This window comes from Cannabis sativa, chromosome 1, assembly GCF_029168945.1.
Source record: "Cannabis sativa cultivar Pink pepper isolate KNU-18-1 chromosome 1, ASM2916894v1, whole genome shotgun sequence".
NCBI classification, from domain to species: domain Eukaryota; kingdom Viridiplantae; phylum Streptophyta; class Magnoliopsida; order Rosales; family Cannabaceae; genus Cannabis; species Cannabis sativa.
The window spans coordinates 37,646,564-37,671,941 of NC_083601.1; the positions used below are offsets into that span (position 1 = coordinate 37,646,564).

Sequence of the window (25,378 nt, forward strand, 5' to 3'; positions counted from 1 at the left end):
AATTTATTTTCTTGGGTGAGCCTCTTATTATTCTTCTAATCATAATTTTATTGAGTTATCTATTTGCTCTTAGTTTAAGATTGGATTGATGAATATTCACATTAATAAATTATTATCTGTTATTAAAAAAATGAATATATTATTTTTATATATAAAAAAAATATAATTGAAACAAAATTAAATATATTATTTTAAAATATACTCTTTTTTTTTTTTTGAGTTTGTTATTTTTTGAAAACATAAAATAATAATAATTTATTTTATATTATTGTTAGTTATGTGAAACAAAATATATTTTAATAAATATTAAAAAGTAATTAATTTAAAATATCTAATACAATCAATATTATTATAGATTGAATTTGAACTATAATGTTAATTAAATTGAATCTAAAATATAAAATTTAAAAATCGAATATATTATAAGTAAATAAAATAATACGGTTTAAATTAAAAAAAAAAACACGCTTATATAAAATATAAAGTATGATGACTTAGGATCTTTTTTTTTTTTTTTTTTGCTGAGAAAGATCACTTCATTAAAAGAAAAGGCAAACAAACCAAAACACACAAAATGTTTTAGATGGCAACAAGAGGTGCCAACTCCTCAGCATTGAAAAAACCAAAACGATAAGAGTTAAAAGACCGCTTAGCAAGCTTATGAGCCTTTTCATTCCCAGAACGTGGAATCCAAGAGACTGTGGCCGACGGGATACGATCCAGACTATCCAAAATCCGCGCAAACACACCTGCAACCCTCCAATCCAGAGTCTTTCGCGACTTAATGCCCTGCACCAGGGGTTGGCAATCCACAGCAAATGTAACATTGTGCCATCCCTGAATTAAACACCAATGCACAGTATGTAATAAAGCCCAAGCCTCAGCTTCCAGGGGCAGAGTAGCCTGAAGCTGAACAGAGAAGGCTTCAACAAACTCGGAGTCAGACTTAGTGACGATGATACCCGCGGCTGACCTGAGATCTTTGCAAGCAGCATCAACGAAGACCACAAAATCCTCCTGCAACAATCCCTGCATAACATTCAGAGTAGATTGACCCAGTGACGTGTCCTGAGGAGTAGTTAACGCCGAATTAAGCTCAGCTACCAAGCTCTTAATCTGGTTAAAGGTGATGAAGAAGGATGGTTGGACATGATCGTGATACGCTTGGTTCCTAACTGACCAGAGAATGAAGCAGAGAGAAACTCCAAATTTCCTGAACTCCTCCACCTCAAAATTTCCATGTTGCATCAAAGGGGTAGGCTCAAGCAGCTACTTAGTAAACTGCAAAGAGCTGTTGAAATTCAACTCTTCACTCCGGACTCCCCACGGGCTTGCCAACCAGAGAGATTTAGCGAGCGGGCAATGACAAAACAGATGAACCACAAAGTCTTCTTGTTCATCACAAATTGCACACATCACCTCGTTGCCAAAAATACGTTGAAGTCTTTCTCCAAAAGGCAAGATATCTCTCCCAAGTTTCCAAAGGAAGAGTTTCATTCGTTCCGAGATCTTAAGTTTCCATATTTTACCCCAAATAGGATCTTTTTCAGCCCTTCGACCTTTGATGATTGATTTATAAGCCACCCGAGGGGAGAATTCCCCACTGGTTGCATCCTTCCATATCAACTTATCATCATTGTTATTGGGAATCATGGGTATCAAATTGAGAGAACTTGCCACACTTGGGACCATCCAAGTAGCAGTTTGTTGGAAGTCCCACTCCCTATCCTCATTCAAGAGAGAAGAAACAAGAGTGGAATTCGAAACTATCATAGGATTGAAGGCAACTCTAAAATGATCCCAATCCAGCCAAGGAATCCACGGTGCATGCCACATGTTAGTTGATCTCCCATTTGCGATAAGAAAACACGATTCCTTACGTATGAGATCACGGGAAGCTAGGATACTCCGAGCTCCAAAGGATAAGGATTTGGGGGATTCGGGATTCCAAAAGAAATTGATTCCATTCTCCCAATACTTAGGATCTTGAAAATGGAGGAAAAGTATTAAATATACACTAGATAAATACATGGCTAAATTAGGTCTGTTACACGAGAACAATTTCATTTATGATATATAGCTTAAGAAAAACTACGAAAATTTTAATTTATTTATATTTATATATATATATCAACATATATGGTTTGCCTCAACGCAAGTGAAAACAACAAAAATTAAATGTACATATATTACATGTTGGGACACAATCACACAAATGGAAACCACATCAAGAGAAAATATTTTATTCTGCCATGAGAAATATCTATAATTATTTTAAAAGAAAAATACTAAAGAGGGTATATAATAAGGATGAGTAGTTTCACATTATTAAATTAGTTATAATATCAAGAAATTAGGAAGTATACTATATGCATGGGTAGCCACAATTTTATATACATGGAATAAAGAAAATTCTGGAGAATATTCGTAAATACAAGAAATAAGATAATGTTTTAGGGCAAATGAAACACCAAGTACATGACATTAAATCTACCTAATTATAAACTAGTCCCCTCATAAATTAAAGCAATAATATTATATTATGTTGACATTGACTAGCTAGGGTAATTTGTTAACTTTTCTACACCACAACAAATGGTAGTGACTGTGAGAACCCCTGTGTATGGGATCACATGGCACTAAAACGTGTCGGATATTTATTTGGGCTACTTTTTTTCTTTTTGCTGAATTTTATTTGGGCTACTTGTATGTGGGTAATGGGTATGATATGCCTACTACGTGTCGGATATTTATTTGGGGACTTTGTCTTATAGTGTCTTTGGGGAACTTTATTGATAGATAATCTTTGCTCCAAAAGTCGTTTGTCTAGTATCTCACCCACACAATCTCTCTTCTTTCTAGTAATTAACTCTTAATTAAAAGGAGATGAATCATGAACGATTTTAACTTTTTTCACTATCAATAAAAAAATAATTAGAAAAGGGAATATACTCTCTCAAGTGTAAATATTAAAATTCAATAATAAACAATAATTATGTTAATTAAGTGGCACTTGCCAAACAAAGTTTTGAGTGTTCCCCCCTCTCCTATAAATTCAAGCATGGGGTTTTTTCTTGCTATATCAAGCTATAAACCACAAAAATGGGAGGCATGTGTATGGTCAGCATGGAAGGAACTGAAGTCAAAAGAAGAGACTAGTACTTACCAAGTGAGTGTCTGGTCCAAAATAAATGTAGAAAATGCCCCTTTAATTAATTTGCTTTTATATTATCATAAAATTTCAAAAGCATATATATATGTATTATTCTACAAACCATGCACCCACTTCCACTTCCACTCGCCTCCTTCTCTTCTCTGCATTTAGCATTTTTGTTTTGTAATTGTTCTTAAACTGATTTCAATAACAGATTAGAAGACAAGTCTGACTGAAGAATTTGTACTCTGATGACCTTTTAAGTTTTAACTTCCACTGCTAGCTCAGTTTTTCTAAACCTGTGAGTACACACATATCTATATACTTATAACTTATTTATGCAATGGAAGAAAGCTGGTTTAACTTTTGTTTTTAACTGTTAGCATTATTACTTTTCATTATTTTCAACAGTTTTGGTTTGAAGCTTAATTAGCACATGTCATGCATGAAATAAATAATATACATATATTATATATATATATATTTATTTAAATTTCAACAAAACAGAGTCACATAATGATATGAACCTACGAAGAACTATATATTTCTTATTATCAATTAGAATTAAAAAAACAACTACTTCTAGCCTAATAATTTCAGCTAGATTTTTGTATTAAATTAGTATGATTTCAATAGATTTTCCAGGCCGGCTTAGACTTTCATTTCTCACTCCAAATATAATGCATACTGAAATTTAAGTTGTTTTATTTTTTCCTAAAGAAAAACTACCACTTCTTAGTATATCAACTGTTGATATGTATATTTTAAGTTGAAATTGTTTCCGCTAAGAATGGGAAATAGGAAAGTGAGAGGTCTGTGTTGACATATATAACAATAATTTTTTTTTTTTAAAAAAAGCTCTTGTGCTAACAAAAAAAACTTGTATGCATGATGACAAAGATTTCTGTTGCATTTTCGAAAACTATAGATATAAAATAACATATGCATAACAAAGTTGTTTCTAATCACTTGATCATGATTATTGTTATTATTTGGTAGTCAAATATTCATAATTACAAAAGTTGTCACTAGATCATGTTTTTTTTTTTTTCTTAAAGAATGATAAAGAAAGGGGTATCTGATTTTTTTTTTTTTTTTGTGCAAAATATAAAAGAATCCAAAACATGTAATATAATAAAGTTGAATTTTTGGTGGAAAAAAAGCATTTGAAATATATATTTTTGTATACACATTCTATTATTAGAACTTAGAAGCATATTCTAAACCACTAGTGTAGGAATTTGGCTTGGTGAAATTCCAAGTTTAACCTACACCAACTCAATTTTACAGTTAGAAACGACAGGGACAAATTTTTCCCAGAAAAATACAATTTAGAAACCCAATCAACGACAAAGAAACCTTGGCCGTTTCTTTCCTGCACGACAACGAAGCTTGTCGTTTTTTTTTTTTTTTTTTTTTTACTCACACGACAAATCGTTTAAACCAAACGATTTGTCGTTACTGATTGAACAAAACTAAGTTCAATCGAGCTAACCCTAGCTCATTTGCACCTTCGAACATTTGAGAGTTTCTCGAAACTCTCTCTCTCTCTCTCTGCCTTCTCTCGGTTCTCAAACCACAGAATCCGAGAGATTCTTCTCGATCTATTGATCGATCTTACCCAGAAACCTTCCCAAAACACCACACAATACACACATACAAATATCAAGCATAGATCATTAGGTTAGGGTTAGAAAATTAACAGGAGATTATAGAGTTCGCCTTTAAATCGGGGGTACGTCCTCTTTGAGCTCGCCTTGAAAGGCACGATCTACGTATCCGCACTATTATGATGAAGATTGATACAAAGGTGAGAAATCCAAGTCACAACACTTTGACTGGTATTTCAGATTTGCTCTCTTTTCTTTCTATGTGTTTATCTCTCTGTATTTTCTTGGTTTCTCACTCACTAACACTTTTTCTTTCTTTGCATGAACATGGACTGCTGAGATTTGGAGCAGAAGCTTTCGGATCTTGCAGCTAGTGGTTCGAGTTTTGGTATCTCTCGACCGAGAGATGCGGTATGATCTAGTGTCACTTTTATACTTGTAGTTTTAGGGTTGATCATAGATGCGGAAGTTAGTTACGGCTTCGGTTGTAACTAACAACCGGATCTTGATCCACCAGAGCGAAGCCACCTACAGGATCCGTTTTGTTGAGTTCTGGTTGTATTTATTTGTATTTTTTCTCTTCATCTGTAAAACTGTAATAATAAAGGTTACAGTGAGGTCTAATTTTAACAATTTCCACCTTAGATCTCATCTGTAATCTTTATTATCATAGTTCTTCGTCCTCAAGGGTCTTAGCTCGTAGTGGTAGTGGTCATCCACCACTACCAACCCTAACAAGTCCAAGCGATTGCTTGAACTTGGTTAAGGGTAGCACCTTGTCTTAGATATCGATGGATTCTCTTCGGTGGGAACTTTCTCTATCTGTACAACCTTCCGTGTCACTTTATCTCGTATAAAGTGATACTTTATTTCCACATGTTTGGTTCTGTCATTGAAAGACGGGATTCTTACACAAGTGGATACAACTTTGGTATCCGAATAGATTGTAGGTTCTTCATCTAGGAGTTTAAGTTCATCTAGTAGTCCTTTAAGCCAAATGGCTTCTTTAATAACCTCTGGTACATACTACATATCGCATTGTAGATAATGCTACAACAGTTGCTTGTACTTTCCAAATGGTGATACAATTTCCCCATAGTGTAAAGAAATAGGCGAGAGGTAGATTTTCTACTATCTCCGTCATCCTGCATAGTCCGCATCATCGTATCAGGATCATTCCGTAGTTGTCCCTTCTTTTGTAGTTTAATCCCATTTACGTAGATCCCAGGTAAGTATCTTAGTAACCATTTCATAGCCTCCCGGTGTTGTTTACTACAGGTTAGACATGTACTTACTTAGTACACTAATGGCATAGGCTAAGTCGTCCCTGGTGCTTACCATTAGGTACATCATCGATCCCATTTGCCTTTAGAATAAGGCACTTCACTCATAGATTCTTTCTCGATGTAGTTTTAGGACATTGCTCCTTTGGTGAAATCTTGATTAGTCATAGGTTGCTTAGTTTGCTTTGCATTAGTCATAGAGAAATTCTCTAAGACTTTCTTGATGTAGTTTTTCCGATGTAGCCTTAGTGTCCCATGTTCCCTCGTCCTGAGATGTTAATGCTTCAGGATCTTAGCGGCCTTTGCCTAAGTCCTTCATCTCAAATTCTTCCATAGCCAACCTTTCATTAGGTCATCTCGGTCCTTTCCTTGCTCTGAATGAGCATGTCATCTACATACAGTAGTAAGTAGATGACTTCATCAATCTTAGTGCCTTTGTAGTATAGACAGGTGTCATAATAGCTCCTAGAAAACCCCTTCTTGATCATGAACTCATCAAACCTTTTGTTCCATTGTCTTGGTATTGTTTAAGTCCATACGGGGACTTAATCGGTTTGCAAACCAAGTCTTCTTTGCCTTTTTCCTCATATCCTTTAGGTTGTTGCATGTAGATTTCTTCCTCGAGTTCCCCATGTAGAAATCACCGGTAGTTACATCCATTTGATCAACCACAGGTCAAATTGAGTAGCTATGGTAAGTATAATTCTGATGGTTTTATACTTAGCCACAGGTGAGAATATCTCATTAAAATCTATCCCTTCTTTCTGTGTAAATCCCTTAGCCACTAGTCTTGCCTTAAACTTGGGATCGTCTCGGTGAGTCCTTCTTTGTGTTTGAAAAGCCACTTGCATGAAACTATGCTCTTCCACTTTAGGTTTCTTCACTAGTATCCGGGTTTTGTTCTTTCTCGGAGATTCCATCTCGTGTCCATTGCCTTGGACCATTTCTTGGCATCTTTATCGGTCATGGCTTCTTCATAGGACTTAGGTTCGTCATTTCCACTCCCATAGCACGGAAAATGCATAGGCTAGCACTTATTTCCCAAGCCAAAGGCGAATCTCTCGTGTAGGTCCCAGGAACCCTTCTAGTTCTGTCTCTGGTCAGTTGGTAATCTTGTATTGCCTCATTTTCTTGTCCTTCTTCAGTAATAGTTTCCACCTGAATGTTGTCATCCCGAACTTGGTCATTTCCTTCCAAGTTTTCATGCTCACCGAGTATTTTCCACCATTGCAGTTCCACGAACGGTATTAGGTCGAGTGTTCCTTGTTTGCATGTCCACGATGTGCCCGGGGTTAGTGTGACAGAGTAGGACTAGATATTGCATTATTATTAGTAATACAAGGGAATAAATCTTCCTTAAAAACAACATCTCTCTTGTTTATGGTTTTAAAACCTTGTTTCTCTCTTACCCATAATCTTGTAGCCTTTAGTACCTTCAGGATAACCTAGGAACACACATTTTGTCGAGCTCTGTGCTCAACTTACCTACACTTTGATGTGCATAGGCCGCACATCCAAATACTCTTAAGTTTGAGAGATCGGGGGCTTACACGACCGGATCTCCTCTGGTGTCTTGAATTCAATAGCCTTGGATGGGCTTCTGTTCACCGGGTAGGGCTTCGTTAACACGGCCTCTCCCAAAATCCTTTAGTAAGCCCGCATTGTAATAATAGGCATCGACCTTGTTCATCGAGGTCCTATTCATCCTCTCGCCTACCCCATTCTGTTGAGGAGTAATTCTCTCACGATTCGTGCCTTTGAATTCCAACGAGCCACGATATCTGTTAAATTCATCAACTGCAAAACTCTAAGCCATTGTCGGTCCTTAGGGTTTTAACCACTTTGATTAGTTAAATTTTCCATTAGGGTTTTCCATTGTATGAATTTAGATAAAGCCTCATTTTTATGTTTAAGTAAAAATACCCAAACTTTTCAGAGTGGTCATCAACAATAGACATAAAATACACATTTCCACCAAGTGTTGGAGGTTTTCTCCGGTCCCCAAAGATCGAGTGAACATACTCGATATATGCTTAGTTTTATGAATGCACATTTTAAATTTCGATGTATGATGTTTACAAAACACAAGATTCACGAAGTCAACTTTACTTACTCGTCCTTACCGAGTAATTTTTGATCACTCATGATCCGTAGTCCTTTTTCACTAATATGCCCTGACCTTCTATGCCATAGAAGCTGCCTTTAGTGTCTTACGGATTGCTAGTGATCGCATTATTGCAGTTGAGTAAGCTAAGTTCTCCATCTAAGTAGTATAACCCTTCATGTTTGTGTCCTTTGATTATTGTCATAGCACCACTTACTTAGCTTCATTGAACTGCTTCAATTTTGCTAACAATACCCATGTCATCTAGAACACTTATAGAAATTAAATTTACAACGAAGATTAGGTACATACCTTACACCGATTAGAGGTTCCGACAATCCCATCAAACATTTTAAAATTTACACTACCTCGAACCTACATATTGCATGTGTTGTTATTTCCAGGAATTACTTTGCCACCATTAGAATTTCGTAATGTCAGTTAGGATTTCCACCAGAGTTTGTAAGTATGAAAGGTACACCCAGAATCCAAAATCCAGTCATCTTTGAAAGATGTAGATGCAACATAAACTTCACCACTATCATAGCCATCTGAGTAGTTTGCTTCGTCATTTGTCATGTCATACATTTTGATCGATCTTTCCGAAAAACTTTCCACTTTCTTGTTCTTGTATTTATTATTGTAGAAGTAGCAGTCTTTCTTGTAATGTCCGGTCTTTCCACAATAGAAACAGCACTTTGTAGAATCACGGAATCTCTTGATGGTGATCTATTCTTTCCTTTGTTTGAGTTTACTATGATGATGTGCCTATTACTTCTACCCCTCGTTATGGTAGGACTTAACTTGTGAGATGGCCTTCCTCCTTAGGTTCATTTCACCATGTCCAGGAATTGGATTTTTCACTCTTCATCTCTAAGTCTTTAGATTTTAGTATTTGAGATGACTTCATCAAGTGTGATTGAAGTCCTTCCATACTTGATTCTTGTCTTTACCTATCGTATGAATCAGTGTAATGAATTCAAAATGATTATTGCTCGATTTTCATCCTTAGAGCTTCATTCTCTCCTGAATTTGCCAATTCAATGTGCATTACGAGAAGCTCATCAAGATTCCGATCTAGGGTTTTAGTGTGACTCATCTTAAACCCAAAGATCCTTTCTTTTAGGTAGATCTTGTTAGTTAGGGATTTTCTTGTACTCTTCAAGTTTCTTCCAAATTTTAAATTTCGGTGTTTCTTCTTTATCGAACCAATCTGATAATGGCATCGAAGGTTGAAAATTGAATTCAGTCCGTTTCCAACAGATTCTTCTTGTTGAATCTTTGAAGTGTTTTACGGCCATTCAATAGGGTCTTAAAGAACCCTAAGTAATTTCACAGCCGGCGGGGATCTCGATCTTTCTCCTCAGGATCCTGTAATCACCAGATCCATCAAAACGATCAATGTCAACTTTGATATTGCTCATGTTAGAAAAATCAAAATTAAATTGAGTTGAGTTTAGGAAGATTTGTTTATTATCGGTTTGTGGAATTTCCACGGGTTTCCCATCGTTGTCCACGAGCTTCGTGTTGTGTTTCTTCTTCTCCCGGTCTTGATCACTTTCTTGATTCTTTCTTGAGTTGATTTAAGCTTGAACCAAAGCTCCCGATACCATAGAATTTGGCTTGGTGAAATTCAAGTTAACCTACACCAACTCAATTTTACGATTAGAAACGACGGGGACAAATTTTTCCCAGAAAAATACAATTTAGAAACCCAATCAACGACAAAGAAACCTTAGCGTTTTCTTTCCCGCACGACAACGAAGCTTGTCGTTTTTTTTTTTTTTTACTCACACGACAAATCGTTTAAACCAAACGATTTGTCGTTGATTGAACAAAACTAAGTTCAATCGAGGCTAACCCTAGCTCATTTGCACCTTCGAACATTTGAGAGTTTCTCAAACTCTCTCTCTTTCTCTCTGCCTTCTCTGCAGTTCTCAAACCTAGAACCAGAGATTCTTCTCGATCTATTGATCGATCTTACCCAGAAACCTTCCCAAAACACCACACAATACACACATACAAATATCAAGCATAGATCATTAGGTTAGGGTTAGAAAATTAACACCAGAGATTATAGAGGTTCGCCCTAAATCAGGGGTACGTCCTCTTTGAGCTCGCCTTGAAGACGATCTACAGATCTGCACTATTATGATGAAGATTGATACAAAGGTGAGAAATCCAAGTCACAACACTTTGACTGGTATTTCAGATTTGCTCTCTTTTCTTTCTATGTGTTTATCTCTCTGTATTTTCTTGGTTTCTCACTCACTAACACTTTTTCTTTCTTTGCATGAACATGGACTGCTGAGATTTGGAGCAGAAGCTTTCAGATCTTGCACTCTAGGGTTCGAGTTTTTGGTATCTCTCGTGAGAGATGCAGTATGATCTAGTGTCCCTTTTATACTTGTAGTTTTAGGGTTGATCATAGATCTGGAAGTTAGTTACAGCTTCGGTTGTAACTAACAACCAGATCTTGATCCACTAAAGGCGAAGCCACCTAGGATCTGTTTTCTGTTGAGTTCTGGTTGTATTTATTTGTATTTTTTCTCTTCATCTGTAAAACTGTAATAATAAAGGTTACAGTGAGGTCTAATTTTAACAACTAGAATAGATTATAATACCCCTAAGATATTGTTAAATAGAGTATTGTTATCCTAGCTTATTAGAAAAGAGAATTCCCTTTACATTATTATTTTAAGAGATCAAGACACCAACTCTATATTATTATTATTATTACAAAGTAAGGGTATAAAAATTCGAGTGTAACGTTTGTAAATATATAATTCAAAAAGTTCATACACTATGAATAATATATAATAAAAAATTTGGTGCAATTATATATTAGTTTTAGTTTTTTTTTTTAAAAACAAAAAATCTAACTTTTTGTAGTATATTTTTTAAATTAGACTTTTTGTATATTAAAAATATGTCAATATATATTAATATGTTTTAATTATTGATATTTATCAATCCCATTTTACCGTAACTTTATTCTAATTGTTGAAGTTATTCAAGTATTATATCATAGTCCACACACACAGTACGTTGATAAATAAATGAATTTCTGATATAATTATCATTGCCGCTATATGACATGCGTATATAATATATATGTGTATGTATAACGTGTGCGTTCTGGGTGGGAAATACTCTAACGAGTATTATTATTGTCATTCCATTCTCCACATAATAGGCAGAATTTGTTGTATGCAGAAATGTTTTAAGACGAGTGTCAAAGAAAAGATCAGGTGTCATTATTATAACATATATAATGGTGTTTTGCATTTTGTTGGCTTCTTGCTTTTTCCACTTATGTATTCTTGCATTCCACTCTGTTTCTTGTTAACATGTACAATGTTTGGTAATTAATAGACATTCATTTGAGACCCTCTCTCATCTTGGCTACGTGTTTTAATATCCACTTTCACTGCAACTACTATATTTCTCTACTTAAAACTTTTCTTTCTTTGAAATTAAAACTTGATCAGCTAAATGTGTTGTCATGTTTTGATCTCAAACAATAAGTAATTAATGCTGAATTTTGTTTTTCAATCCTTAATTTTGTCAGTGATTTATACTTTGATTATCTGTACAACAATCATGGTTGCGTTTGGAAAGAAGTTAAGAGAATCGCAGATTCAAGAATGGAAAGGGTATGTATGCATTAGTTGTCTTTCTTGTTCATTAAGGTGTTTGTTAATTTCTTCATATATGTCACATTTGATGTTCTCTTGACTATTCTGAATTTGTGGGCCTATTTTTCAGATACTACATTAACTATAAATTGATGAAGAAAAAGGTAAACAGATATACACAAGAAATTCAAGTTGGAGAACAAAATCGTCCTTTGGTTCTTAGAGACTTCTCCAGATTACTAGATTGTCAGGTAAAATTTGAAATTCCATTTGCCTAAATTCTTTTCACCTATATGCATTTTCACTACATTAATCCAACATGCATATGTCATTAATCTCCAGATTGAGAAGATTGTTTTGTTTCTTCTGGAACAACAAGGATTGCTTGCAAGCAGAATATCAAATCTCAGAGACCAATATGATAACATCATACAACAGCCAGAAGGAAAACAAGTATGTGATCAAGTGCAAGAAGCTTACAGAGATGTAGGCAGAGATCTTCTAAGGCTTATCTTTTATGTTGAAATCAATGCTATTGGTCTACGCAAGATTTTGAAGAAATTTGATAAACGCCTTCGCTATAAATTTACTGATTACTATGTCAAAACTCGTTCTAATCATCCTTATTCTCAATTGCGCCAAGTCTTCAAGCATGTGGTAATAATCTCATGCTCCTACCCTAGTACCCTACAACTTCATCTTAATTTGTCTCTAATTAGTTTCATCTAATTGAGCTCTTTTTTGTGACCATATGGTGTAGAGTGTTGGGGCAGTTGTTGGAGCCATATCTCGAAATCTAGCAGAACTTCAAGACCTTAAAGACAATCGTGGGAGCTATGTATCCATATACGATCAGCCTGAACTTTCCATTCCGGTTTACTCTCATAATCCATCCAAGTATCATATGCATTTTAATTAGTTCTTGTCATATATATATATCTAATGATCTGTTTCAACAGGATCCTGTTGTTCATTCCATAAACACAGCTGTTGAGAGGTTATCAAACTCAACAAATTTTCTTCAATTTTTGGGAAGACATGCACTTATTTTCCCAGATGAACTACCAACACCGTCTGCTGAGGACGATATTGATGATGAACAGAGATATCATTTCATATCACTTCTCTTGAACTTGGCAAACACATTTCTATATATGGTAAATACATATATAATTGTTCCAACAGCAGACCACTATTCCCTAACCCTTGGAGCTGCAGCCACTGTGTGTGGAGTTGTGATTGGTTCAATGGCCGTAGCTCAAGTGTTCTCTTCAGTTTATTTCAGTGCATGGTCAAATAGATCGTACATGAGGCCACTAGTATTTAGTAGCATCATTCTTCTATTGGGAAACACCTTATATGCTCTAGCTTATGATCTTAATTCCATATCAGTTCTTCTAATTGGCCGACTATGTTGTGGGTAAGTAATTTCATATCCTATAATGCTCTTTTAAGTTGTTTAAATCATTGGCCTATTGAAAATCTGATATTATATATGTTGTAATTTACAGCTTAGGTTCAGCAAGAGCAATTAATAGAAGGTATATTAGTGATTGTGTACCATTAAAACTAAGAATGCAAGCATCTGCTGGGTTTGTCAGTGCTAGTGCCCTTGGAATGGCATGTGGCCCTGCTCTTGCTTGTTTGTTTCAAACTAACTTCAAAATTTACAAGCTTACATTCAATGGAGACACTTTACCTGGTTGGGTTATGGCTCTTGCATGGCTTTTCTATTTGATCTGGCTTTGGACTTCTTTTAGAGAGCCTTATCGTGAGAACTATAAAGATCTATCCTCCCACGACTCTAATTCTGGTTTGTTTGTTATATCTTTTGTTTTTTTTTCTTTGATATTTTTCTCAATTTTCTTGAAATTTAAATCAAATGATTTCAACAAACAGGGAAATCTCCACGCAAAATTCAGGCCAAAATAGAGAAGGACTTTGGTAAGTGACTTTCAATACCCCTTTTCACTTGAAGTAAGCATTTTTTTTAGCTAATGTTGGTTTTATTTTGAAGGAGAACAATGCATAAATGTTGCTGTGGAGAATGGTTGCACACAACCATTACTAATTAACTATGAAGCTAACCAAGAAGAAGAAGAAGAAGAAGATGATCTCCAAGATTGTGATGATGCTGATGAAGATTCTGACAAAGTACAGAAACCAGTTGATTCAATTGTATCAGCTTACAGATTACTAACACCATCAGTAAAGGTTCATAAAATTAGTTCTATGGTTTTGTTCATATACCTTTTCTTCTATATATGTTTCCATTGACTAGTATGTTTTATTCTTTTGCTTTCCATTTATTTGGGCTCTAAATTTCAGTATATATACAATCATCTCTCTCACTTGAGTCATTATATTTTGGCTAAACCAGGTTCAGCTATTTATATACTTCATGCTCAAGTATGCAATGGAGATTTTACTGGCTGAATCAAGTGTCGTCACTGGATACTATTTTGTATGGTCCACAAGCAGTGTGGCAATCTTTCTTGCATGTCTTGGTTTGACAGTGCTCCCAGTAAACATTGTTGTTGGTAACTATATCAGCAACATGTTTGAAGAAAGGTAAACATTCAATTTTGAAAAAAGGACATTAATTCCCTAAAAAGAAAACCAATTATAATTCATCTATTTATTTGGCAGGCAAGTATTACTAGCATCTCAAATTATGGTATGTTTAGGCATAGTGTTAAGCTTCCAAATCGTGGTACCTTACTCTGTACCTCAATATGTGGGCTCGGCTCTGATTACATTTGTGTCAGCTGAAGTACTCGAAGGTAACTTCTAATTTGGTCATTTCTGATGAAGCACAAAAGTTAATATGTATAATAAGATAATTGATGAGTATAATTGTTGATCAGGTGTGAACTTGTCACTGTTGTCTCGAGTGATGTCGTCAAGGCTTTCTCGTGGGACTTACAATGGGGGATTGCTTTCGACAGAAGCAGGAACTCTGGCACGAGTGATGGCAGATGGAACCATAACACTGTCAGGGTACTTAGGCCAAGGAATGCTCTTGAATACCACCTTACTTCCTTCTTTCTTCATTTGTATATCCTCCATAGTTGCCACTTGTTTCACTTACAACTCTCTTTACTAATATAATAAACTATTGTATTAACAACACCTTCTCTTAATTACCTTTTCTCTCTTCTACCGTGTTGTATAGTAATAGTTAATGTTAATATTAAAGAGCTTAAGTATATTGTACTGTATGACGATAAGTTTCTAAGCATATATATATATATAGCTATGAAGAGTTTTCCTCTTCACCTGCCTTATAAAATGCTATGCATACTCAATAAAGGTTCATGGGACAGTCATTAAAACAATCTCTTTTGCTTCTTTTCTTTTATTCTACAATTTTTTATTCCTTTTTGTAGCTGAGAGCCTAATTCGGATGAGATTAATTTATGGAATATGCTGTTTTGTTCTACTCAGCAGTACTAGGATTTAACAAGCCTCACGTTGATTTTATGAAAATATTACGCAATACATGTCATGTTGATAAAGAGTCGGAGTCGAAAATCATGTTTCGGAAAAAATGATAAAGCAGAGGAGAAGGAAAACCAATTTGACTCCCACATTGGTATGTAAATAAAATCTAATGTTAACTTAAGGTAATAAATAGTATTATTCTTTGTTCCAGGGAAATAATATTCTGTTGGCCCCGTTTGGTACGCAGGATTGAATTGGATTGGATTGAAAAGGATTGGACTGCACTGGATAAGATTGGATTATGTTGAAAGTAATTGTGTTTGGTTTAAGAATAGACTGGACTATTTTATTTATCTCTTTTTTTTTAAAAAAAAAAAACTTAAATTAAAATAAAAATATATAATAATAAATTAAAATTAAATATATAATAATAAATAAATAAAAATGAATAATTCGCATCAAAAACATAAAAATAAATAAATTATATAATAAAATAAAATAATATATTCTATATAATTAAGTATATATCATAAATATATAATAAAATATTTTATCATGTTTTTTATTTAATAAATAATTAAAATAGTAGTATAAAAATACTTGAATAATATAAAATTGTTTATCTTAAACACTAATTTAATCACTAATTTAATATAAATATCAATTTTTTTAAATATTTATATAAATTTTCTAGTAATTTAAAAATAATATATAATTTTATTGTCTTATTGTTTTTCTTCGAATTAATTTAAGTAACTATTATTTAATTAATAATATTTTAAATTTTGAAAAACTTATATATAATAATTTAAAATTATACATTTTCACTAATTTTAATGAATAAATTTTTGATAAAAAAATATATAAATAAATGTGTGATAATTATTTCCTTTAAATTCTTATTAAATTTAAAATATATTAATAAAATTAAATTAAAAAAAGCGATAAAAAAAAAAATCTCACCTGCATGGGATTATTTATCCCACCCTGCTGGATGGGACAAATAATCCCAGACAGATGAGGTTAGCTGGATTAGTTATCCAGACTTCTAACATGCCCAAACACTGGATTGAACAAATTAGTCTGTCTAGTCCAATCCAGTCCTGCGTACCAAACGGGCCCTTGATGATAATGATAATAGAAATAATAGAGAAGAAATGATGACAAATGGGGAGATAGCAAGTGCTCAACCCTTTCTATGGATAAATGGTTTTATATTGATAAATGATCACAAATTTGATTTTGTCGATTGCACTTTTGGTTATTCAATTATTCAATACGATAAGAGTTAGAAAATGGGGTTTTGAGATTAAGATTAAAATAACACAATAAAAATAAAACAAATAAATTAATATTGAAATTATGATATAAGAGTTAAAGGTTATTAGTCACCCTCAATAACTATTCCTAGATAACGTTGAAGCAGACAGTTATCCAAACTCCTTATTGTATGTAATCAAGGTGAAGCGCTCAATAATTAACTCTTTTATCTAAGCAGTAAATCCACGAAGCATGCAATTTATTTAAGCTTTGAGTTTTATGGAGATAGATTAATTTAGGCAACAAATTAATGAAACATATAATTCATTTTACTTAGGTTATATTCTTCATCACAATTAAAATTACAATTTATCACAAACACTTAGAATCCTAGACTATTAGGTGAATAGTAATCTTAAGATTACGGTAGATTAAAGTAAAATATAATTTAGCGACCGTCCAATTAAGAATAAAACAATAATCTTAACATTGACATAGAATAATAGAAGCAATTTGATATGATGGAAATTAGAAATTAACATTCAATAATAAGGGTGTTCATCCGATCCAATCCGCACTTTTTTGGTCAAACAACATCCAATCCGCACTAAGTGCGGATTTCATATTTTGGATCCAATCCGATCCGCATAAGAGTTTAAATCCAATCCAATCCAATCCGCAATAGTGCGGATTGGATCGGTTATTTTGGATCGGTTATTTTTTTAACAATAAATTATTTAATATTTCATAGAATTTTTTTTTTTAAAAAAAAAACTATTGTTTCTTAATCTCCAATAATAATCTATTTCCATCTCTATTTATATACAAATTAAACCAATATACATATCTTTATATATTAAAAGTGCCTATCTAACGGCATTTCTTGGTTTAACATTCTTGGTTTAACAGAATATACTTAAAAATAAAAGAATATTCTGTTAAATTTAACGATTAGGTTTGATCTCCCGTTAAAAAATAAACCCAATAATTAAACCCAAAAATTAAACAATCTTTTAAATATTAATAATCTCTTTTTAAATTAAAAAAATCATCTTAGGCACATATCTTGGGAGAATATTAATAATTTTTTTATTTATTTTTTAAAAAAGAAAAACATAGATAAAATATCTAGAAAAGATAATATAAAAGAAGATTGATTGTGTTGGCTTAGAGATTTTTGTGCTTACCTTATATGTTTGTGCTTATTTACCTTATATGTTTGTGCTTATTTTTAGTTTTATTTTTAATTAATATTAGAATATGAAAATATTATTGGTGCTTATTAGTAATTTGCAAAGAATGTGAAAGTCTATAAATATATAGTTGTGTAGCTGTTATTAAATATGAAATGAGATAATAAAACTTTTTTCAATTAGAAGATTAATGTACATTTTACTATTAATAACATACATTATTATAACACAACTATGTTTTACTTACTAAATATACTGACACATATTTTATTTTTATAAAAAAAATCGTTCAAATAATTATACTATTTTAATTATTAATTAAAATAAAAAACTAAAATACTAAATAAAACTAACACTACGTGGCTTGGCACGTAACAATCACCTAGTATATCAATATATGTATACTTATCTTTAGAGTTACATTAAAATATATATGTATCTACTATCTATTACTAAAATAAATAAATTAGTATATTTATATTTAAACTTTATGTGTATGTGTCTATATGAATAAGAATTATTTTTCTTGTGTTTTTTATTACAAAATAAATAAAATGCACCAACTCAATATATTACTAAAAAAGATTAAGAAATTAGAAGTTTGTATCTTTTTTTAATTAATATATATTATATATTATAATTTTTTAAAAATATATAGTTAAGTGCGGATTGGATTGGATCGGTTACTTTTTGAGGTCAAACAACATCCAATCCGCACAAGTGCGGATTTTAGATTTTTCAATCCAATCCAATCCGCACAAGTGCGGATATCCGCATTTTGAGGATTGGATTGGATTGGATCGTGCAGATTGGATTGGATCGGATACTTTGTGAACACCCCTATTCAATAATGAAATTAATAATTCATGTTTCAGGTTTTGAAATAACCCTTAACTAAAAGAAAACTACTCAGAATTAGACATTATAACCAAAATCATAATATTTAGCAAAAGTAGAAAGAGTAGAAAAGAACTAGAATAAAGAATACTTCGAAGTCGATCTCCGTCTCTTCCTTGCTCTCTCTCCGAGTTTCTCTCTTTAATTTGTAGTTTTAGAATGATTAAAGGGCATTTTACAATTTTGTATACATTATTTTAATTAATTACAAAATATGTGCAAAAAAACTTATTATCATTTTCTCATACACTTTTATATATAATTAAAAACTTTTTTTCAATTTTTATTATAATATATATGGTAATAATTATTGATTAGTATATATATGGTAATATTGGTTATGTTTATTTTTATGTTTACAATTATAATAAACATACTAATAATATAAAGGGCATTTTACAATTTTGTATACATTATTTTAATTAATTACAAAATATGTGCAAAAAAACTTATTATCATTTTCTCATACACTTTTATATATAATTAAAAACTTTTTTTCAATTTTTTTTATAATATATATATGGTAATAATTATTGATTAGTATATATATGGTAATATTGGTTATGTTTTTTTTATATTTACAATTATAATAAACATACTAATAATATAAAACATTTTATATATGTGTTTATTGGCTATGTTTATTTTTATGTTTACAATTATAATAAACATACTAATAATATAAAATATTTTATATACGTGTTTATTTTATTTTCTATTAATTAAATATACTAATTTAATAAACAAAATAATAATATTCACATAAGTTTATTATATCACTCTACGTGTGTTATGTTTATTTTTTTAGTAATTTTTTAGAAAATAAATAATATATATAAAAAATTGTTTATCTTTATCTTTTTCTTTGTTTATTAATTGTGTCGTGTTTATTTTTTTTAATTAAATAATTTTTAGAATTTATAAAATTATGTTTGTTTATTTATTTTTTGATGTAAGAATTATACTTCAATAGAAAACTCGTTCACTAACTCATTAGAAAATAATCAATATAAAGAAACAATAGAAAGAAAATATACTTATTTTAGTATAGTATAAATTGACTATGTCTATTTTTATGTTTACAATTATAATAAACATATTTATGTGGTTGAATAAAGGAATTGGTAGTTTTTGACAAAATAGGAAACTAGCAATGTAGGAAAAGGAAAGTTGGAAAAGTGGCAAGCCTTGTTTCCACAATGCCTAGGCCGGCCACCTTGCTTCCCTTTTCACATTGATTTTTCAATTTTTTAATGCCAAGTAATTCAACCATAGCCCTAGGTGGTCTTCTATAAATAGAAGGTAAAGGCTTCAGTTTTTGTAACACTTTGACAAAATTTTCTCTCACACAAAAACTCTTTTCAAACCGCCACTCTCTCTCTCTCTCTCTACCTTCTTTGTTTTCGAAATTCTCTAAGTGATAGAGTAGTGCCCATACACATCAAGTAATACCTCAATCATAGTGAGGAAGGGTGTGTAGAATTCAGATTCAACAAAGAAGGACATTCGGGCTCAGATCTTGATTATACTCTGCGACAGAAAGGAATCAAGGGTTAAAGATCTGAGTGGGAGGAGACATATATTCCGCTGCACCCAATGTAAGATTTCTCTTACTTTTGTGTGTTTAATTTTCTATCGTTTTAGAAGTTCATATTTAGGTTGTTAAATCAACATACTTGTGAGTAGATCTAAGATCCTGATAAAATAATTCCAACAAGTGTTATGTGTCATCTCCAAGCATGTAGAGACCCTACTTAACCTTCCCCTTGAGGAGCACAATCTCAATTTATTTATCCTTGATAAAACAACAAGATTTATGAAATTCAATGAAGACATCATTGTCCTTAGCTAGTTTGGAAACACTGACAAGGTTTTTGGTAATAAAAGGAACTTCAAGCACAAATTTCAATTTTAAAGGATAATCATTATTAGAAGGAATAGTTGTTGTGCCAATATGAGAGATTTTTAGATGCTTACCATCACCAATAGTAAGTGTCTCCTGTCCAGTGTAGTTAGTAGTTGAATGAAAATTGTCCAGTTCATTTGTCACATGTGTAGTAGTCCCAGTATCTGCAAACCATGTGTCATCATCACCAAAGTTTGGTAAAACTGCGGGAGTCTGATTTGTATTGTCCAATTCATATTTAGTAAGAAATGCTTTGGGAGGATTGGAGTTTAATTTTGGAGTAATCCAATTCTTGTTAAACCTGTAGTGACACACAACTACAGTGTGACCCATGTGCAAGCATACTTAACAAATTAGCCTGTTGAAGGGAGCAGAACCACGAGAGTAGCCTCGACCACCAATTCTTGAACCACCAATTCTTGAACCAGAATTCGTGGATGTACCTCTTCCAATAGGGTGATAAGCACGACCATATCCATGACGAGAAGATCCCATGGTAAGATACTGGCCTAGAGCTTTACAGAGAGATCATTAACTGAATGATGATGATCAAGACGACTTTCATATGCAAGAAGCAGGGCTTGAACCTCATCAAGAGTGAAAAAATCATTTGTTGATGTTATACTAGACACAACTGAATCATAGTCCGGACCAAGACCATTGAGATGCTGAAGGATCACATCTTGTCCACTAATCTACTAATCTAGCAATAATGATTGCATCAGAAATCATCTAAATTTTATCAACATAACCAGAGATTGACAAAGCATCTTTTTGAATGTGAGAAAATTGCAGTCAAAATCTGGGGAGTATGATTTAGTACATAAACAATTACTGAAATAGTAAAATTGAATGAAATTAGACAAAAATCTTTAAATCTAACAATTTCAATAGTTCAGAGCGGTCAAAAAAGTTCAAAGGGCATAATTTAATATATGTTAAAGTTTGGGAGTAAAAATTTTAATTTTTTTTGGAATGATATATCGTTTGATATTAAATCTAATTAAATTAAAATGTAATTAATTTAACTAACTAAAATTAAAAGGGTATCGTGGCAGCGAGGTTATTTTGGGTGTTGCCGAGTTGTGTGAGATGAGGTGAGAGCGCTGTTTTGAAGTAACCCAGATTCTCATTCTAAATCCCACTTCCATAACCAGAGAGAGCGAGAGATTGATCCACCTCTGAGAATGGCGGCGGCATCGGATTTACCTGAAGGGACTGTGCAGAACATTCTGGAGCAGGAGAGTCTCAAGTGGGTCTTCGTTGGAGGTAAAGGCGGCGTTGGCAAGACCACTTGTAGCTCCATTATCTCCATTCTTCTCTCCCAAGTTCGATCTTCCGTTCTGATCATCTCCACCGACCCTGCTCACAATCTTAGCGATGCATTTCAGCAACGCTTTACCAAGACTCCTACTTTGGTTAATGGATTCACCAATCTCTACGCTATGGTAACAAACATATTCTTTCCTTGCTGTGTTTTTGCTTCTGCTCAATTTTGATTTTTTATTTTGTTTTCTGTTTATTTTTTCGGCGGTGATAATTATGCATGTCATTATAGATATGGGTTCTGTTATTTAGTGAATTTGGCACTCACTTCCTGTTTTTTGTTACTGCATATATTTGTGTAGATTAGAATTACAGATACTGATTTTCTCCAGCTTCATTTGTGGTAGATTTTGTTCTTGTTTTGCTTGAATCTAGTGTAGTTATGGAAATTCGGAACACCCAATTCTTGAAACTCTCTGCTTTGCAGAGAACAATAGGTACTGTGTGATCATTTGAGATTTTAAAAACAGTTTTGTGATGGATTTTGTTTACTGTCTTCATGGTTGTATAACTAATAGCTATGTATGCTTTTACCAAACCTTTTTTTTTTTCGTCCTGAGGTTTTTATGTAGTCGTTTCTGATTTTGGTATCTACAGGAAGTGGATCCAACCGTTGAGCATGAAGATGTGGTTGGTGCGGAAGGAATGGATAGTCTATTTTCAGAGCTAGCAAACGCAATTCCTGGCATTGATGAGGCCATGAGTTTTGCAGAGATGCTGAAGTAAGAAATGAGCACAATTCCTCTTTTCTTTTTCTTTTTGTTTTCTCCAACAACTTCAGAAATCGTTTTTGGATCCAAATAAGTAATGGCTGTCCTTACGCTTAATTATTGTGATAATGAGAAAATATGCTTGACTAACTTCAACTTCAAGGTGTTTGAGGTTTCATTTGATTGTTAAATATAAGTTAGATTATGATGAAAACCCATGCAATTATCTGGGGACAACATTCTCGTTACTTAGCAAATATTGACATGTGTGCTTCTCTGGCACAGAAACTATATATTGTTAAATTAACTGATACATTCTTATAAATTATGTTCTGAAGATTGGTGCAAACAATGGATTACTCGGTCATAGTATTTGACACTGCTCCAACTGGTCACACACTTCGGTTATTGCAATTTCCATCTACCTTGGAGAAGGGTCTTGCAAAAGTTATGTCTTTGAAAAGTAAATTTGGTGGTATGATAAACCAGGTATGTTCTGACTTTAACAAAATGTATAATCCATAATTCTTATATTTGGTTGCTACTAATAAATTGTTTTTCTTTTAGCAAAATCTAAGATCACATTGGATTGCTTTAATGTTTTTTAGTATCTAAAAATTTATGACCGTCTGGTGTGAAGTAATTTACATGATGTGTATTGGGTTTAATAATTGTCTGATATGCTTCCTCATGATTGTTTTGTCTCCCTAAATGATGTCACCTTTACTTTACTTTGCATTGTTTTGTTTGTTTTGACAACCAGTATAGAAGCATTTTAATTGTTGATTCTTTTACAATATGGTCCCACAATTGGAGCTTTCAAGCTATATTCGTTCCACCTATCAAATTATAGTTTCCTAGAGACCTTGATTTTTTGGCTTCTTGTGCTTGTCATTTATCCTTGTTTATGGAGCACTTTTTTTCTTATCAGTTGGTGATTGCAGATTCTACTCTTTTTTCTTTTTTGAGGGGATCTTACATCATCTGTGCAACTGTAACCATAGGCTATGGCTATTCCTCATATATTTCCATTCTCTGATTTTTTTTAAATAAAAATTGAAACCTTGGCATTTTTTTTCTTGCATGCCACTGTTAAAAATAAGAGCTCGATCTGATGATCTTTTAATTATTTAATAACTGTTGCTTGGTTTTACTTCTAGTAATATTAACATTCAAGTGTCTTGTAAAATGTTTTATGTTAGATGACTCGACTATTTGGTGTTGATGATGAATTTGGAGAAGATGCTATTTTGGGAAAGCTCGAAGGCATGAAAGATGTGATTGAACAAGTAAACAGACAATTTAAAGACCCGGTAAGACTGGCTACATGAAGTGATCTGAATTCGTTTTTGTGAACTTGTTAGTTTAAAACATTATACTTTATACGAAAGAACTTGAAGTACCTAGTGTTAGTTATTTGCTCTCTGGTTTCATTTTGCCTTTATGTTTATCTCTTCCATTTGCTCTTTGGTCTACTACATTTCGTCTCAATGTTCTATCCATCCACTCTTTTACATAGTCTATCATTTAATTTCTCTGTACCTACTTAGTGCTAATATATTGTTATTTCATATTTGTTGGTGACCGCTTAACAAATTTATCTTCTCAAAAAAATAAAATAATAATAACAATAAGCTTCATTAGTGATATGTTGAATTTCATGCAGATGCAGTTCAATGTTGAACCTTCATATAGGGGAATTAATTCATATTTCACTGTTTGCAGGACATGACAACCTTTGTCTGTGTTTGCATTCCAGAGTTTCTCTCACTCTATGAAACTGAGAGACTGGTGCAGGAACTTACGAAATTTGAAATAGATACACACAACATTATTATTAACCAAGTACTTTACGATGAAGAAGGTGCAACTTCACTTCATTTTGCCCATTTAGTTCTCTTTTTCGAATTGCTTTGACAGAAGCTAAGCTAATACATAAATCCTTCTGTTGTTATAGATGTTGAGTCTAAATTGCTCAAAGCAAGAATGCGGATGCAGCAGAAGTATCTTGACCAGTTCTACATGTTGTATGATGATTTTCACATTACCAAGTTGCCATTACTGCCACAAGAGGTAAACTACACTGCCTTAATTTATATCTATATTATATAAGCTCACCTACAGGATGCAATATAGTGGTTTTTGAGAACTAGCAATAATTGAAAACTGGAATAATTGTTTTGCGGAATAACTAAACAGTTGCCTTTATCAATAATCTTTACAAATGGGTATGTTTACAATTTTTTGACTAGCTGGTTATTATGGATTTTTGTAGGTTACTGGAGTAGAGGCACTGAAATCATTTTCGCAGAAATTTTTGACACCGTATCAACCTTGCATCAGTCACACCACAGTGGAAGATTTAGAGCGAAAAGTGTCCACACTTAGACAACAGTTAGAAGGTGCTGAAACAGAGCTTGAAAGACTAAGAAAAGGAAAGCAAAAGGCCTGAGTCTGAGTATGCCATTCCACATTGATGTGCTAGCTCCTTAATAACTCACACCATCTGTCACTGCCTTTATTGTTGTCTAGGTAGTTTGATTTGGTTCTCTCACTATATTCTATTCTTTTTCTTTCTTATTGTACTTAATAATTATAAGTCGAATAATTAAATTGTGAAGGATTCACTCCTTGCTGATAAATGTGTTGTCACAAGTATAATTCAATTTTTTTTGAATATGAGACAATATGAGACAAAAACCCAGCGAAGAGCAATTAAAAGCACAATATGAGACAAAAACCCAGCGAAGAGCAATTAAAACAAGACTTTAATTTAGCTAAACTATGGGTCAAAAAGCATATTGATGCTTCTACAAGAGAGGGGAAGAAAAGTTATTTATGATCACCCTTAAA

The 25,378-nt window shown here is 32.8% G+C and overlaps 2 protein-coding genes across 4 annotated transcripts; both read left to right on the plus strand.

The window, feature by feature from the left end:
- Window positions 1-3,071: 3,071 nt before the first annotated feature.
- Window positions 3,072-15,127, plus strand: LOC115708335 (SPX domain-containing membrane protein At4g22990). 3 transcript variants are annotated; one of them, XM_030636578.2, is made up of 13 exons: window positions 3,072-3,169; window positions 3,369-3,455; window positions 11,723-11,807; window positions 11,920-12,040; window positions 12,132-12,446; window positions 12,550-12,663; window positions 12,749-13,209; window positions 13,301-13,602; window positions 13,689-13,733; window positions 13,807-14,003; window positions 14,170-14,360; window positions 14,439-14,572; window positions 14,657-15,127. In XM_030636578.2, exons 3-13 carry the CDS (start codon window positions 11,755-11,757, stop codon window positions 14,893-14,895), a joined length of 2,172 nt encoding a protein of 723 aa, XP_030492438.2. In that variant the 5' UTR covers window positions 3,072-3,169; window positions 3,369-3,455; window positions 11,723-11,754; the 3' UTR covers window positions 14,896-15,127. The 3 variants fall into 3 exon arrangements, with proteins under 3 accessions (XP_030492438.2, XP_060970343.1, XP_060970341.1); XM_061114360.1 differs by lacking the exon at window positions 3,072-3,169 and having other exon boundaries at window positions 3,255-3,455; XM_061114358.1 differs by lacking the exons at window positions 3,072-3,169; window positions 3,369-3,455 and having other exon boundaries at window positions 11,434-11,807.
- A 6,397-nt stretch (window positions 15,128-21,524) lies between these two features.
- On the plus strand, window positions 21,525-25,225 carry LOC115706621 (ATPase GET3A). The gene is made up of 7 exons (XM_030634332.2): window positions 21,525-21,937; window positions 22,413-22,537; window positions 22,864-23,014; window positions 23,728-23,838; window positions 24,251-24,389; window positions 24,483-24,598; window positions 24,801-25,225. The coding sequence occupies exons 1-7, from the start codon at window positions 21,677-21,679 to the stop codon at window positions 24,975-24,977; spliced, it is 1,080 nt and encodes a 359-aa protein (XP_030490192.1). The 5' UTR covers window positions 21,525-21,676; the 3' UTR covers window positions 24,978-25,225.
- Window positions 25,226-25,378: the final 153 nt, after the last annotated feature.

What these genes read in the sequence shown, in the direction of transcription:
- LOC115708335 (XM_061114358.1), top strand. Translation starts at nt 11,686, where the DNA reads ATGCTGAATTTTGTTTTTCAATCCTTAATTTTGTCAGTGATTTATACT. An exon ending in CAAAATAGAGAAGGACTTTG is followed by an intron (nt 13,734 to 13,806) that starts GTAAGTGACTTT and finishes TTTATTTTGAAG; the next exon opens with GAGAACAATGCATAAATGTT. An exon ending in GTCAGCTGAAGTACTCGAAG is followed by an intron (nt 14,573 to 14,656) that starts GTAACTTCTAAT and finishes ATTGTTGATCAG; the next exon opens with GTGTGAACTTGTCACTGTTG.
- LOC115706621 (XM_030634332.2), top strand. Translation starts at nt 21,677, where the DNA reads ATGGCGGCGGCATCGGATTTACCTGAAGGGACTGTGCAGAACATTCTG. An exon ending in TTGGTGGTATGATAAACCAG is followed by an intron (nt 23,015 to 23,727) that starts GTATGTTCTGAC and finishes GTTTTATGTTAG; the next exon opens with ATGACTCGACTATTTGGTGT. An exon ending in TGCCATTACTGCCACAAGAG is followed by an intron (nt 24,599 to 24,800) that starts GTAAACTACACT and finishes GGATTTTTGTAG; the next exon opens with GTTACTGGAGTAGAGGCACT.